At 42.3% G+C, this 15,679-nt stretch overlaps 3 protein-coding genes across 3 annotated transcripts in view; 2 read left to right on the plus strand and 1 right to left on the minus strand.

Annotated features, from left to right (window-relative positions):
- Positions 1 to 2,761: 2,761 nt before the first annotated feature.
- On the minus strand, positions 2,762 to 4,301 carry LOC128268538 (fibrinogen-like protein 1). The gene is made up of 3 exons (XM_053005661.1): positions 3,667 to 4,301; positions 2,969 to 3,583; positions 2,762 to 2,897 (listed from the first exon to the last, which is right to left on the minus strand). Exons 1-3 carry the CDS (start codon positions 4,299 to 4,301, stop codon positions 2,762 to 2,764), a joined length of 1,386 nt encoding a protein of 461 aa, XP_052861621.1.
- Positions 4,302 to 5,836: 1,535 nt separating this feature from the next.
- LOC128278844 (ficolin-2-like) lies at positions 5,837 to 7,305 on the plus strand. Its single transcript, XM_053017570.1, has 3 exons — positions 5,837 to 6,180; positions 6,253 to 6,888; positions 6,972 to 7,305. The coding sequence occupies exons 1-3, from the start codon at positions 5,837 to 5,839 to the stop codon at positions 7,303 to 7,305; spliced, it is 1,314 nt and encodes a 437-aa protein (XP_052873530.1).
- Positions 7,306 to 8,422: 1,117 nt separating this feature from the next.
- The window catches only part of LOC128278845 (dendritic arbor reduction protein 1-like), a 48,963-nt gene continuing 41,706 nt past the window's right edge, over positions 8,423 to 15,679 (plus strand). Inside the window, 1 exon segment of the mRNA XM_053017571.1 lies at positions 8,423 to 8,443. Within this exon segment, the coding sequence (XP_052873531.1) occupies positions 8,423 to 8,443 (21 nt within the window).

The raw sequence follows: 15,679 nt of genomic DNA on the forward strand, positions 1-15,679 counted from the left end.
GTGGGTGCTTGCGTAAACTCCGCACCGGAACTCTGCATTTGTCCGGCTTCCAACTTTCTGCATTCCGGCTTCTGTAATGATAATGTAGGTATAATTATGTAAGTTAATAGTGTAAATATAAATTAAATATAATTAATACACACCCACACAGGCACACTTACCTAAACCACGGTGCCAGTAAACACCTCCCTGGACCTCTGGGGTCTCGATGTTCCACGGCCCCGTGAGCCCCTCCAACGCGGTTCGGGGATCCTTCGGTATCCCGGGAAAATACTGCCCGAGCAAGCACAGCGTCTGCTGCAGTATTGCCGGCCCATGTTCCGCGCATTGTTCGGTGATCAGCGTAACGCAGCGAACGAGTTCCGCCGCCGTGTGACGCTCGAGCTCCGTGACGCTGTTAAAAACTCGGCGATCGGCCTCCAGCTCATCACCGTAGAGCTCCGGCTCGCTGTCGGAGTGATACTCGTAGTATTCATTCACGATTGATCGATCTCGTGGTGTCGAGCTCGGACTTGCTGCAGGGTTGGCCACCGGACGCCGATTTAACGGGTCCGTCTCCTGGCTTTGCTCTCTTTTTCGTCGTTGGCTTTCTTGTCCGTTGGATGACATTCTGCAACGAGAAAAAAAAAGATTACTCTAACCATTGTTCTATAGATTCCCGACGTCTCTCGCTTTTCAAACGCCTTGGGCGAATAGTGAATATAACTGAGTTTAAAGGGGTCGGTGTACCGCAGTAACATGGTCCTCTAAGTGTCCTAAAACCCTGAAGAATACCGGCTTAACAACGCGAGAAAAGATGCACCAACAACAGCATAGAATCCATTCTTCAGACCGCACCCTGATCGCATATCGAGAATACCATCGGTTGCATCATCCCAAAACAAAGGCGAAGCAACAATAACACTCACTCTAACACTCACTCACTTTATATTAGTTGTCGTCGAGTGGATGATGATTTTTGTACGAGGTTTTCACAAAATCCAGCAATTTGTTTATTACTCTTTGAAGAAGCGAAGCAAATTTCCAACTGTCGATCAGTTGCCGGTTCCTCAAACTTCCGGCAAGTAGCACTTTTGACAGTTGAAGGAATCACACACACTTACACACGTAGCAGGAAAAGAGTGTGCACAGTTTACTGGGATGTTCAATAAGTTCGTATGGTCGGTAACAGAGAGTGTTGCTACGAGCTAATTTTTTATATTGATACTATTAAGGATGCTTTTGCTCCTTACTAAATTTGGCTTTTCGGAATGTTACGGTATTAAAAATGCTCGTATTTAATGGTCGGACTGCGGTTCGCAGTAAAATTATTTTCTTTATCTCGTTGAATTCTCGGTCTGGCGCTCGTAAACATCGCCCGACGCTCCCGCGGCGATGTTTCTTGGTTGCCAAACGTTATAAAAGCACGTAACTGGAAGCGAAGCGAAAAATGGAGCGTAAAAATGTCAAATCGATCCCGCTTATGTCAAATCGTTTATTTTCGCTTCGTGCGGCCCTAGAGAATGATTTTTTAAAGGTTTAAAAGTAAAGAAAATTTATGAATGAATGTTGAAAGTGTATAAGGATTCTTCGCCTTCAAATAGTACACTAAAAAGGGGGTTTCTGAGTTTAAACTTGGTGGTAGCAGCCTTCAAGACGATTTCAATAACGTCAAAAAACAGATACAACTCCAGAAATCGTAGAAAAAGTTCAGGATATCGTATTGGAGAATCGTTGAATCACGGAAAGAGATTTAGTATAAGGCCTAGCCATCTCATTGAGCAGTATAACCAATATTTTGACTGAAGTATTGGGTTTCAGAAAGCTGTTTGCCAAATGGGTGCCGTATTCGCTAAAAATAGAACAAAAACGCATTCGAATGCAAGTTTCTTGGCAATATTTAGAGTGTTTTCGAATAGATTTAAATGGATTTTGTGCATTGAATCATCACTATGAATGAGGGAGGACACAGCAGAACTGATAGATTGGTGGTTAAGCGGTGAACAAGTAAGCTATTGGAAAACCGTTAGAGTTCAGAGTTTCCCTCAAGAATGCTAGTCGCGCCACCCGCAAAGTGGACTCCCTGGCCACTTTAAACATTGAAGCTACCTATGTAAGCTAGCTATGTAGCAGCAACTGCGTTTGGTAATGGGTAATCACGTCAAAATAGCAGGTAATAACGAAAAAATATTTGCCTTGCGCTGTCCAGTCGGACGGTCACGATCGGCACTGGGGCTGGCTGATTTTGTTCAGAATACTAGTGCAAACTACAAACACATTAACAATTCAAAAAATTATATCATTATGATGCCGTACCGCTGCTGATGTGCTGAACCATGGTTCACATTGCACGAAAAAATTATTCATATTCGTGTTCTGATAAAGTACGTCGAGCATCAGGGTATTTATCGTGTATTTTAACAGAAAAAATCCTATGAATCCTATGATCCTATGAATCCTGGGCCTCCAGCGGATCCGCAGATCCCTCGGTCTTCCTTGCAGAGTTTTTTTCGAGCGTCTTTTCCATCCCCCGTCAGCCGTCCGCAGATCGGTTTCAGAACTGTTGATTTAAAACCGCCTAATGCGCGCAGATCTGTCTCGGTTCAGATCTCTTGCCGTTACAGAACAACTAGAACAACTTCAAGTATTCTCAAGGCCGAATATTTGAAGGTGTCAGAAAAAGCAATAGTCATCATTTTTCACAACTGTATCTACGTTTCTACGAATAGGCTACGTTTCTTCACTGCTGTTTATTAGGACTAATTCGAAACCGTTTGCTGTTTCAGTATCCACTGCCCTCTCTGCGGCGGATCATCATTCGCGTTTTCTTCAAGCTATAGCTGTAACCACGGAATGTGTTCCAGTAGATGCCCGTCTTTTCGAGAGTGTATCCGCTCAGGTAGAGACCATTCAGATTGCTGCAGAATACATGCGTAGAGGGACATGGTGTTACAAATACTTCCGACTCGTACTTTCATCATTAGCTTACCTTTCACCACAAGATTTGTACCACCAGGCACCGTGTGTAATGGCGGCACAGTTCTGATCGAACTTGTCGTTATCGTAGTCGTAGGTCGAGAAGCGCATGCCCTCGGCTTCAAACGAGTCTCCTGCGGTGCCCTGGAATCCTTTCAACTTTAGAATCTTATACTGGTTATTCTCATCTGCAACAGCGAACTGCTCCCACTTCGCGTAGGTAAGGTTCCTATCGAAGTCTTCCAGAATAATCATCAGTTCGTAGCTGCTTCTGCTTGTCAGTTGATGGATGCGCTCCAGACCCAGCCAGTATTCGCCGCCGTCATTGTTGCCGAAACCAAACTTGTACTCCCTCCACGGACGGTAGAAGTCGACGCTACCGTCGAAACGGTTCTGAATCACCATCCATCGGCCGCCAAAGTCCAGCACGCAGATCACTTTGACGGGCTTGAAAAAGTTGGCCTTGATCCAGTAGCTGCCGGTTTTCTTAATGTTGGGATCATCGCAGGAAGCGTAGATTTTGTCGTCGCCCTTCTTGATCTTGCGCTCGTAGCTACATTTCAACCCAAACAGTGCTTCGGTCAAATAGGTCTTGTCCGGGATGTTTTGCTGGAATTGTGTTAATTCACTGAAACGGTGAAGAAGAAAATAATGTGCACCGTGCAGTACAAAAAACATTATGATGGAACACAGGTGAAACTTGACACTCACTTGACATCGGACTCGATAATGGTCAGATTCTGGCGGACGATGCTGAGTTGGTTCTCAACTGCGTTGGCAACGAGCTGCGTCTGGGACGACACGAAGGCGACATTCTCAGTTTCCATGTGAATGGCAGCGACATCGGTCTGGATGCTGTCGGCCTTGATTTCGAGATCCAACAGGGACTTGATAATTTTCTCGTCCAGATCGTCGATCTGATCGATTATGTCCTGACAGTTGCACTTCGGTGGAGGCTTCGGCTTGGGGAAGTCGTAGTCGGTATCAGGCTTGGTCGGCGGGGGCGTTGGATAGTCATCGTATCCACTGCCGTAACCTCCACTGTAGCCACCACCACCGCCGCCGTAGCCACCAGCACCGTAGCCACCACCACCGTAGCCTATTTTCTGGGGCGCGTAGTTCGCCGGCCGGTACTGGTGATCACTCGACTCCGGATGATGGTGTCCGTGCACTACGTTGTAATAGTTGTACCGCCGCACGTCGTCGCCATCGTCGGCAGACTTATCGTCGTCGCTGGCTTTAATCTCTTCAACGATGTCCTCTGGTACTTGATCTTCAGTGTCTGTGCTCGAGTGAACCGTTACCAGCGCTAGTGTCAGCGACAACAGCATCAAAAGGTTCCTCATTCTCTCTACAACTCAGGACTCAGATTGCTTACGGCCGGAGGCGCTCCAGGATACTGATCCCTCTGCTCGGCCGCTTAATCAATTTATAGGAAATTTTTCAGCATCTCTCTCTCTGACGCGATTACCGTTATGTAGTGGTGCTGACGTCGAGCAACATTCTACATATTCGCATCCCATTCGATAATTTATTGATATGGCCGGCCGGCCGGATTGGTGCTTTCCGACTAACATGAATAAATAGTTAAAAGGAGAAAAAACTGGACGTTGTTACGGTTTCCCTAACATATACCAAGATCCCGCTGAGCCGAGCCCCAAAATTGAGCAGTGCACGTTCGTTCGATGGGATCCACTCGACGACACGTGCAGAGAATGAGCAGCGTAAGATAGCACGGTAACATAATAGGCGAGGAAATTGGCCCATTTCTTCTAAATTTATGTAAATTTCTCTAGAAGATGCAAAATTTTGGACCCAGAACTGGTTCTGAAATTCGCAGAAAGGTTCATTATGGCCGATGCCAGTTCCACAGTCGGTTTCTGATTTCCAGTTTCTATGCTTCCGTTTACGGTTTGGTTTTGTTTTCCAAATGGAGCCAATTACTAGTTGAATCCACTTTGCATAGATTAATGCATGACGTCCATACGTTTTTTTGCACTGCTGGCCTTATTTTCTTATTTTCTAGAAAAATTTACGAAAAAATGAACCAGGCAAGTTTTTTTGTTCTTAGGTTCAATGTGCCAGAATTGTCCACAAACGGCTGCTGTAACAATGATCACAAAAATACTGTTTTAAATCCACCACATGATATAATTGGAAATTGGACGAATCTAAGAATATGACATTGTTAATTAATCTTCACATGTTTGTTTTGGTTTGTATATTTCAAAATAAATTGTACGGTTGTCTCAGTTAACTACATCTTCTAACACTAACCTTATAACTCTGGTTCTTCCTGATCGGAATTCTTCAATAAGACATGGCGAGATCCACCAATTTGTTTTCATTAGTGGATTATTCATGATCATGAACTGAACTTAAAGTTATGATATTGGATTAATATTCTTTAATTTTCGTTAATTTTTTGTTTTATTACAATACTTCTGTATTATTATTTTGTTTTAGAGCACTATTTAGCACAAAATACAAAGGCATATTTCAATCTGCCTATAAATCTTTCCTTTATGTAAATATCCAGAAATGTTTCCAACTACGAAAAATGTTGCACTGAAATTAGTTTTTCAATCCATCCATCAATCGTCTTAAGAAATAAAGTATGAAATAGTTGCAAAACGATACTACGTAAAAAGGGGCCTTTTTCAAATTGAGAAATTCTTCCCCCATCTTCTAGCTTCTTTCTCTTGGCAATCTCTTCACCGTTCTCGTTCGGTAACGGTACCGTTTGCCAAATCGCCGTCGACGGGACTGGTTTCGGGAGATGGTATAAAAGCGGATCACCGGAGCAGCCCGATATCAGTTCGAATTGAAAAGGGTTAGCAGAAAGATGAAGTGGATCGTGCTTGTCTTAGCATTCGGATGCATGGTTGGTTTTGGTGCCACCAACACCGGTGCGGCAAAATACGGTGTAAGACCACCGCCAGTAACTCCTGCGCCCCTCATACGCGGAAGTGGCAGTAACAGTATCGACAAGTGTGGATGCCATCAAATCGTGGCAAAACTGAAAAAAGTCGAATCAAATCTGCTAAAGCTCATTCTGAATCTGCGCAACAAGTATGGCGCCGTGTACAGCGAGCTGCTCGATATGAAGAAGAACGTCAAGAGTGTGTCCTGGTACGTAAGTCAAACATCAGCCACCGGAGACTCCATGAATGACCAGCTGGTAGGCGCTTCCATGAACTTGTCGCAAATCATGCAATATATCAGGTACGTTGCGTTAGTTTGTACGATATTCTAATGATTTCCACTTATGACTTTTGGCAACCACACTCTTCACAGAGATCTGACCATCAGTCAGCAAAGCTTGGTAACCAAGACGTTCTTGACTGAGTCGCTACTGGATCTGGAGGGGCGTCCCGGGGGCAGTGGGGGGCCTCCTCCAGTCGGTCCGGAGAGTGACATCGTCTACACGTCTTGCGACGACGTGCGCATCACTGAGACTGGTACCTACATCGTGCAGGATGCCTTCGAGAAGCCGGCGAAGGTGATTTGTGTTCTAGATCTTGGGCCAGGAGCATACACCGTATTCCAGAACCGACAGGACGGTTCCACCGATTTCTACCACGCGTATAAAGAGTACAAGGCCGGTTTTGGAGACTTCGATGGTGGTGACTACTGGCTTGGTCTGGATAACATCTACAGAATGACCAACTCTGGTGACTACGAACTGTTCATCGTGTTGGAGGACTTCGAGAAGAACGTCACCTTTGCTCGGTACGATGACTTTGCGATTGGCTCGGGCAGTGATTTCTATCCGATCACCAAACTGGGCAGCTACAGTGGCGCGGCAGGAGACTCGCTCAGTGGGGTGGTGGGGGTGCTGTTCAGTACTTTCGACTTAGATCTTGACAACAGCGAAAGCAACTGCGCCGTAACTGACCGCGGTGCTTGGTGGTACACCGACTGCGGCATGAGGTGAGTAAAGACGGGTTGTCGCCCGGGGGCGTTTCAAGCGTTTGAGGGTGCGTTCAATTCTCGTTCTCATTACTTTCCTGCAGCAACCTGAACGGTCTCTACCTGAAGGGCCTATCAGGTGGTACCACCGGTATGTTCTGGGAAACATTCCGTGGAGCCAACTACAGCTTGAAGAAGAGCCGAATGATGGTTAAACGCAAGCAAGATACTACGACGACATCAAGCTCTACGACGACAGACACAACAACGGACACAACAACACCCTCGACAACGGATTCTATGTCCACAGAGTCAACGTCAACAGATTCTTCGTCAACCGATTCTACGACATCAAGTACGACTACGGCGACTTCGTCATCGACGAATGAAGTAACCGGCCAAACAACTACTACCGAAATGCCGACAACGATGCTTTAAAAGTAAATGCAGATCCCTATAACGGCAACCGGATGAATACATAAAAAATAAATTAATTAAACGCACTGTCATAATTGGTATTATTAGACTGAAAAACACTAAGGCTAAGGTGGACGGAGCTATACGATTGTCGGTCAAAGAGCGGCAAGAACCTACCTGACTCGAATTTATTGCATTTTACGGATTTGTATTTTTGAAGTAAAAATGGTTCCAGATCCGGATCATAATCCCGGTTTGAGAAAGCAATGTGTGATAAATATTATGCTTTGAACTCAACCTTTTTAACACATTTCCAAAGTTTCGCTCGATCCGAAAGATTTTTTATGTACCATAAAGCTGGACTCGCTCTAGTGTGGACTCTATGGTCACCGAATGCGTTAATAATGATCCTTTAAAGGCATCCTTTAAACTGCTAAAAGCATTGAAGCTATCTGTATCAGACGTACAGTTCAAGTCGAAGTGTTCTCCCATTGTGAACTCAGCAATCACCAATAAACGAAATCACGTTTAGTTATGAGCCAAAGTTCAGCATGTTCCGGAGCGATTGAGTGTGTCATGTTTGTATGTTCGTCGACCAATTAGGAATTAATAATTCCTTCTTCTTCTAAAACAACAACATGATAACAACAACTTGTTATCTTGATGAAAATATTAACCCAGTTATCCCAGTCTTGAATAAGGTATAAAAAAAACTTTGTATTTGAAAAAAGACTTTTGACTTTCGTACAATCGTATCCTGGAAGCTTGCAAAGTAGTAATCTGACGACACATTCAATGAGATTGCCGATCTGCTAACTGCATAAGCCACTATTGATGGGAACTTCGTAGATTGCCCCTAATACCTCCCCGTTGCGTACTCACGCGTAGAAAAGAAGCCATCGAGTACAGGTACGAAGTAAGTTACTGTTTAGTCGTTGGATAGAAGTTGCGTCGTAGGCCCAACGACTTCAGTTTTCATCGAATCATTTCCAGGGGATCACCCTAAAAGCTATTCTGCGGTCAGCAGAGGGACAGATTGAACATTCTTGATACACGGATCGGTTCATGGTCATACTAAACCCTGATTTGGGCATCGTCTCTCCATGTCGGTCCATATTATCAAAATGAACCCCATAAAATGAAGGTACTATCCGGTACGGTAATGAAGGTGGAGTTACTATCCGTGTCATAAATGGATTTAATTTGTGACTGGTTCGTGAGATTTTGTGAGCTCTGTTTATTGCATTAACTCGTGAGGTATCGACACCTTATTCAAGAGGTTCTAAATGATATCTTGGGCAACGGTTAGGCTAAAATGTTTTCTATATAGTCGGAAAAGGTTCTTTGATTTTTGACTTTGATACTTTTACGCGAGTTTTTGGCCATCTTGTATCGGTTTTGTTTTGAATGAAAATTTTGTAAAGCAAGATGTACTTTCTTCTTAGGGACGTTCAATTCTAGCGTGAGTTTAAGCAAGTAAAGCCATCACGCGACTTTCTATTGTTTTTACACCATTTTCCAATTTGCGTCAATATTACTTAACCCTGTAAAACAGGTATTGAATATGATTGAACTTACCATAAAAGTACGTTCCCCATTCGTATTGAACATGACTTGCGCTCATAAACCGCAAAAAAAATTAATGAAGCTAGCAAGAGTGTAGTGTAGCCGTTTCAACGCGCATGAGTGGGAAGAGGACGGCTACAGGCTCGCACGCGATCGTCGTGCACCAATCACAAGAAAAAACAGTCGAAAAGAAAAGAAAAGAAAAAGCTACTCTGTGCCGAAAAGAGCAAACTACAAAAACGGATGTAGTTCTCTCTCTCGCGCACAAACGCGCTCGCAAAAAAACCAGAGAGCGCACAGAAATGAGAGAGAATAGAGAAATACAAAGAGAAAAAAAGAGCAGAGACCTCTCTCGCCCCGCTCTCCGCTCTCCGTTTGTCTTCGGGTTTTTTCGGGATTTACGAACAAAATTCAATTGCAATTATAAAAATATAAAAATATGAATAAAATTGCAAGATTTCTATTTTCTTATTTCAGTTATTTTATTTTTGTTTTACTTTTTCAATTGTTTCGCGTATTGTCTGAATTACAATTGAAGAATTGTGTATGTTACTGTTTTTGTTGTTACATTTGTGTTGAACCAACACAAAATGATTGTTTGATTGAGGATTGAACTAATTGAACTAGCAATCACATGATATACACATATATGGACAGCAGAACTGATAGATTGGCGGTTGAGCCGTTAAGCAAAAACCGTTACAGTTTAAAAGTGGTTTACCCGTGAAGCTATTTGGCAGTTGGTTAGTTTGACAAAGTATCAGGTAATAACGACAAAATATCTGGACAATTTTGAAACAAGGGCTAAACAATAAACCAATAATCGAACAAACCAATAATAATTGTGCAGAGAGCTAAAATAAAATGCAATCTTCTCTCATTTCTGCTGAGATGAGAGAACCGCAACGGAGTTCAGAGGAAGAGTCGCAGTGTGTTGCTGCGAAAGAGTTGAGCTCAGTATGTTTCGAACAACCAAACCATCAACATCAAACCATCAGCGGTTGATGGGAAGGAAAAACTGCTCGTAGCGATCAATCTTTTCTGGCTCGCTAAAAAGGTGTTGTTTCGCTACAATAATAATAACAACGTCCAAGCTAGAGTGGTTTTAGCCTAGAAAACTTTAGTGGTTTAGAGTGGCCATAAGACTCTCGATGTCTAAGTGCGATTTCCTGAATTTTCCCGGCTACAGATAATTTCCCGTCGAAATTTACGTGATCCGGTGAGCGGGAAAACTATAACTCGATTCGGTGCGCATAGTTTGTGCGTTGATCGCTACTTGTTTTTTTCGCATCGTGTGTAGGAGACCCTCCGCGAAGATCGATATTAGAGGCGTAAGTCGCCAAGACGGGTGTGTGGTGCCAAGCGTAAAAAAATAAATTCTGAGATTCTCCGTGGCGTGCGATATATTTTCTCCGCTTATCGCGCTCGTGATTGATTGCAAACTTACGAAATTAACGCAAGCACGCATACCCGCGATAAGCGAACATTTTTTTGGTTATGAATAATTGATTTACGAAAGTTTGTCACAAACGATGAATGTCGTACTTTAGATACATCTTTGTGTGCCCGTGTGCCTGTGCTCCGTTCCGGCTTCTTTTAGTGCCAGTGGATCGATAATTTGAGGATTTTGAGGCGGTGCTTGTTTTGGATTTAGTGTAGCTAAGTGAAACGTGTGACGAGCGCCATCATGCCCAGAATAACCCTCGGTTCTGTTAGTGATCTTCGGCAAGATACTAAATGATCTGCCGTATGCACGATCCAGAAGAGCACAGTGATATTGTTGACATTTGAGTTACGGATTGTGCATCCTTTTATGGATACAACCGGCGACCAGATTGTACCGTTCTCAAGTTTGTGGGTAATGCAGGTTAGTAAGAAAAACGACAACTAAACCGATATTTTTTTGTGGCATGATGCTATGGTTTGTGCGCAGTGAGCTAATCGAAAATTCAAAGAGCATTTGCCTGAGCCCCAAAGCATTGACGAGCGATATCACTTTCTAATCAAATATTTGGTCACAGTACCAGCCTGCGTCAGCCTAGCGTCCATCATGGATGTGATCAAATTCAGTCTGAATCAGTAGATCACTTTCATTATATTTTCCGCCTCTATTGGTTTGGCTTTGCTATGTTAGAGAAGCAAACCAACCAAATGTGCCAACGAATGGAGTGAATCAAAAACCCAATGGCAAAACCGCTGCATCTTGAAATATGACATGGAAGTATGCTTTTTTGAAAAGCAGCGAGATCGAGTATAATGTTTCCTGACTTAAAAAGTCAAACAGGTATAAAGGCCATTAAACACAAATTCAAAGTTGCTTCGAGCTTAAGCTTCGATTTTTTTAATGGGGTCTATTTCGAGAAACTATCAATGGACGCAAGGTAAGCAGGGAAAGATGAATAAAGGAAAAAAAGAGAAAAAAAAGTTGCTCTAATCGAGCGGGTTTCGACGATATTAATTGATGGATGAATTATGCGAAATTCACGAAAACAAGCTGATCGATCAAACAAATCGATAGCCATAATGATGATGACAGTGTCGTTATGTGTATCCATTATCCATTTCCATATCGTACGCGTGGTCAGGTGGTCAGAGCTGCGCACTTGAGGTACTGGATGATGAATTTGGTTACCGACCAAAAATTTATATAGAAATCATTTTTCACTCCGGTTAGTGCAACATTACTGACACGCAGGAAACGAATGGGAAACTCTTCCAATGGGTGTCATTTATCTTTTGCTCCATCGAATTGATAATCTTTAAAGTTTATCAACTTCATGAAAGAAAGCTCGGCAAAATGCTATACCAAGGAGTACAATTTCGTCTAAAATTCTCATAAAAATCTTCAACTTCACGTCAAACTCAAACTACAAGTCCTCATAAAAAGTTTCATCATCCCACGATGAAACTGGCATTAAACTATTGTGACCATAGTAAACAGTTGAAAATGATTTTTTTGTGTTTTTCAATTGCAAACGTTTTAATGTTTCAAACCTAAAGTTTTCAAATACAATTAAATTCTTCAATGTTGCAACCTGTACTGTCGGATTGTCTGCACAACTTAACTTCTAAAAACACCTCCTGACAATCGACGGAAGGGTCTTTATTATTTTTTCCTTTACTTATTGAAAATAATCAGCTTTAAAATGATACGGAGCGATGAAAGAATAATAAGGTCCTGTTTTATGCTAAGACAAGACATTATTGGCAATACTGGCGTTTTAAAATCTCTAAACAATTCACAAAACAAATTTTGTGCCAGCTTAAATCCTTATGTCTTGCAATTAAATATGTAGCAAAATGTTCAATTGAAAGCTTGGCTCAATTATTTTGTGGGGCTTTTCTTTTTTCTAGTTTTTGTACTTTGATGTTCGATGGTTTTTGTCCAAACGTACCTATGGTGTAGAAAAAACTTTGATTACTTAACTTTCTTAATTTACGTTTACGTTGGAATTTTGGTACTGATTCGGGAATCGTGACTTTTACGAAAACTTTTCGTAGCTCTCCTTTTGTAATGCCATGATCTCAATTGCCTATTGCACCTATAAGTGCGACAAGAGCATTGAATTTAAAACAATTTAAATTTCAACTTAAATCATTATAATTCAATCTTTGCAACCCAAGCAAACATTGGAATTGGTTGGTTAACCAATTAAGGTTAAAAAGTTAATAATAATCGATATCGAAATAATTGATTTATGAAGGTGATCTCAGAGATGTTGCTCTATGATATAAGTAGTGTACACGTATGTTATTTAAGATATGTTTCGATACTTCATCAACTTGGTGTCTGATCCTGCAAAGATTACCATTCGTCTTTCTTTTTATACTTGCTTAGTCGTCTTTAGAGAGGTGTTAATAATTAAACCGTTGACATTTTTGAAATTACGTTGTGGGGTATCGAAACAAATGGGCAAATGGGAACATCGGGAACTAAATAGTTCAAAGTCGATTAAAACTCGCGCTTTACGATGATATTTTGTACTTTGTGTCTAAAGTTAATACTCTAAATGGGAGAACACAATTTAACGAATTTAACTTGTTTAACGATAAATAAACCAAGCAATTGTCTTGATTAAAAAAATCTAAAACTGATAACATCTGAATGGAAGGCAATAACAAATCCTCTGTCCTGAACCTAGAAAAAAGCACATTTGTACATGCAATATTCTTTGTTTTCCTAATTAATTGCCATTTGGCTTCTTCACTGTGTTTTATGTCGCGATGAAGCATGCATTTAATTCAGCAGCGGCCGATCGTGTTTAAGACAGAATAACTTTGCAAATCGCGATCGCGAATCGAGTCGCGATCCAAAATATTTTTTTCATTTTATTATTCCGATCCATATGAGAAAGGATTTCGGGTCGTTTTTACTATGATAACAGCTTAGATCGATACGGGAGGAGATCATTGAAATAGCTAATGTTTCTCGTGTGCTTTTTGTTGCGTATCTCTTAAAAAAAACAAAAAGCAAAAGGATATTTTAACTGAGGGCAAGCTTAAAGGGCATTAGCTGTTAGAGAAATAAGCATTATCGCATTGAGAGAAAACCTGTTGCCGCAAAAACGATGGTGACATTAGTGAAAACCTTTTTCCAGATAAACGTGTCTGCTCGCATCGTCGATCGTGATACTGTGGATGATATGGGGAGCGCAAAGTGTTGCAATTGCAATACTTTCGTGCTGCATCTACTACTTCAAATGTCAGCTGCTGCGGTACGCCGATCGCTTGGCTTGCGATTTGCAGCCGAACACGAATCACGCGTCAGGTGCTGGAATTTTTTATGCTCTTCGAAAACCACGATCCCTTGTCGCATGTTATGCAATCGTTGTCTTTCGCGATACTATTTGCTAGCAGCGCAACGAAACGAAAACAAATGCCGCGCCAAGTTAAGCCAAGTGGTGCTGGCGTTTTGCACGGTGCACTATTGACACATTACGTTTCGTTGTTCTTCGTACCCTGCCTCTGGTTTCGTTCATACGTTCGTTGTGTTTTCTGAAGTTTTCCTAATTAGTGACTCAGGTTGCAGGAAGCATTTATTTGTCGCCCGTCAACCGTCTTTCGCTGCATAACATCGCATTTCAGTAAAGAAAGGAAAGTTATTTTATGAAGCCGAATTTAGCGACTCGTTTTGTGAAACTCGCGACACTTTACTAATAATAATAATAAGTAATAACTCAGCTTACTAATAGTACTGCAAGTGTCAGTGATCGTAAGCTGAACGTAAAATATGTATAAAAAGTATATTTCTGTATCTCGTTGACGCATTCTGAACTAGACTGTGCCAGCTAAAGTCGTCTCCAGAAAATCTTAGAATTGGCAACGAAGCTCTAAAAATTATGATATCATCATATTGTGAATATCTATAGGAATGTGCTGCTAAGGTGCTAAGAAAAGAACCACGGACAAACCGTAGATTATGATACAAAAGCCACGCAATGCTGTAATGCTCCGTGTCTTCCCTCTTTTCCACTGCCTTCGACCAGTCCCCCAGACCTGGGGTGTTCTTGTCCCCCTGTTCCATGAAAAGTGGACGCAGCAACAGGTCACATTTCAAATTGATCGATTTATCTATCAAAAAGACCCTTTCGATTCGATGTTAATATGAATTTATACGAGCCTGCGAAAGACAATGTGCCTAGTTACCATAACGTGTGTTGGGACGGGATCGACTGGGGCGTGAAATGCTTGTGAAAAATCGATTTCGAAGGGTCGACGGTGGATCACACCGGCACACCGTCCGTCCAAACCGGGAAACCGGTTCACGTGGGGTCCAACTATGGCAAATTATGAGAATTGTTGTTCCCCAATGATTGCAGCGAATCAACTGGTGCCTAACCTGGGGTCAAAAGCTATGCTATGAACGTCAGAATAAAGTTAATATTTTTGTTGGAAACATGTACGATTATGAGGATGCAGAAAAATTTGTATTGAATTTTAAATAATACTTCGACTACAAGCTGCTACTTTCTTCTTTCCAAGTACCAAAAGTGATCAACTTATGCTTTCAGCTTATCCACAAGTTGATTTCTTCCAAAGGCTTCAACTGTCACAGCGAAGAGACACGTCTGCCAAAGCAAAATCCTAGCATTTGCTTGGAATATATGCTGATTGCCCAGCCATTCCCTTTCCGAAGTGTCGAGTGTCGATGTGCAGCAAATGGGCGTACGATGTTTTCGTTCTTGTGAGACGCATCTCCATTCGGCTTATTATTATTGAAACAATAATTTGTCATGTTTTGGTTTTGCGCACAATGTGCGGCTGCGTGCCACGGTGTGTGTGTGTGTAAAGGATTACGTGAGTGGTTTCTGCGTGGGCCTAGTTCGTCGGGCGCGCGCGGGCCACACGAGTTCGCCAAAGGTTAAAGCACGTACCGGAGCTACTATTCCGAAAATTACCATACCCTGTGATGCAGCGCGCGAAGTGAATAATATGCAACCCAGCTCCGGTGCCGGGCCACTTCTTTTCGAGCATGGTTCCGAGCATCCCGCGGGGCAGACGGGCAATTCAAATGTCTCACCTTAAAAGGCAAAGGTATTGTGGGGACACACACACGAGACTCAAAGACTAAATACTAAAGTGCCACAAGCGCACCACGAAGACTTGCGGCAATCGGTGAGCAGAAGCAGACGAACTAATAGCCCCATGCGCGTACTTCCAGGACCATCAAATAGCACCCAACGTTGCTGGGGCCGATGTTCTATGTTAAGCGAAGCGCTGACGGCATTTAATAGTAAGTTGATCGTTTTGAAAAGCAAACAAGAGCATCCTTTAATTGATGCCACATAATGCAGCCCAATCGACAGTGCTAAAAACCTCAATGCTGCTA

This window comes from Anopheles cruzii, chromosome 2 (assembly GCF_943734635.1).
Source record: "Anopheles cruzii chromosome 2, idAnoCruzAS_RS32_06, whole genome shotgun sequence".
NCBI classification, from domain to species: Eukaryota; Metazoa; Arthropoda; class Insecta; order Diptera; family Culicidae; genus Anopheles; species Anopheles cruzii.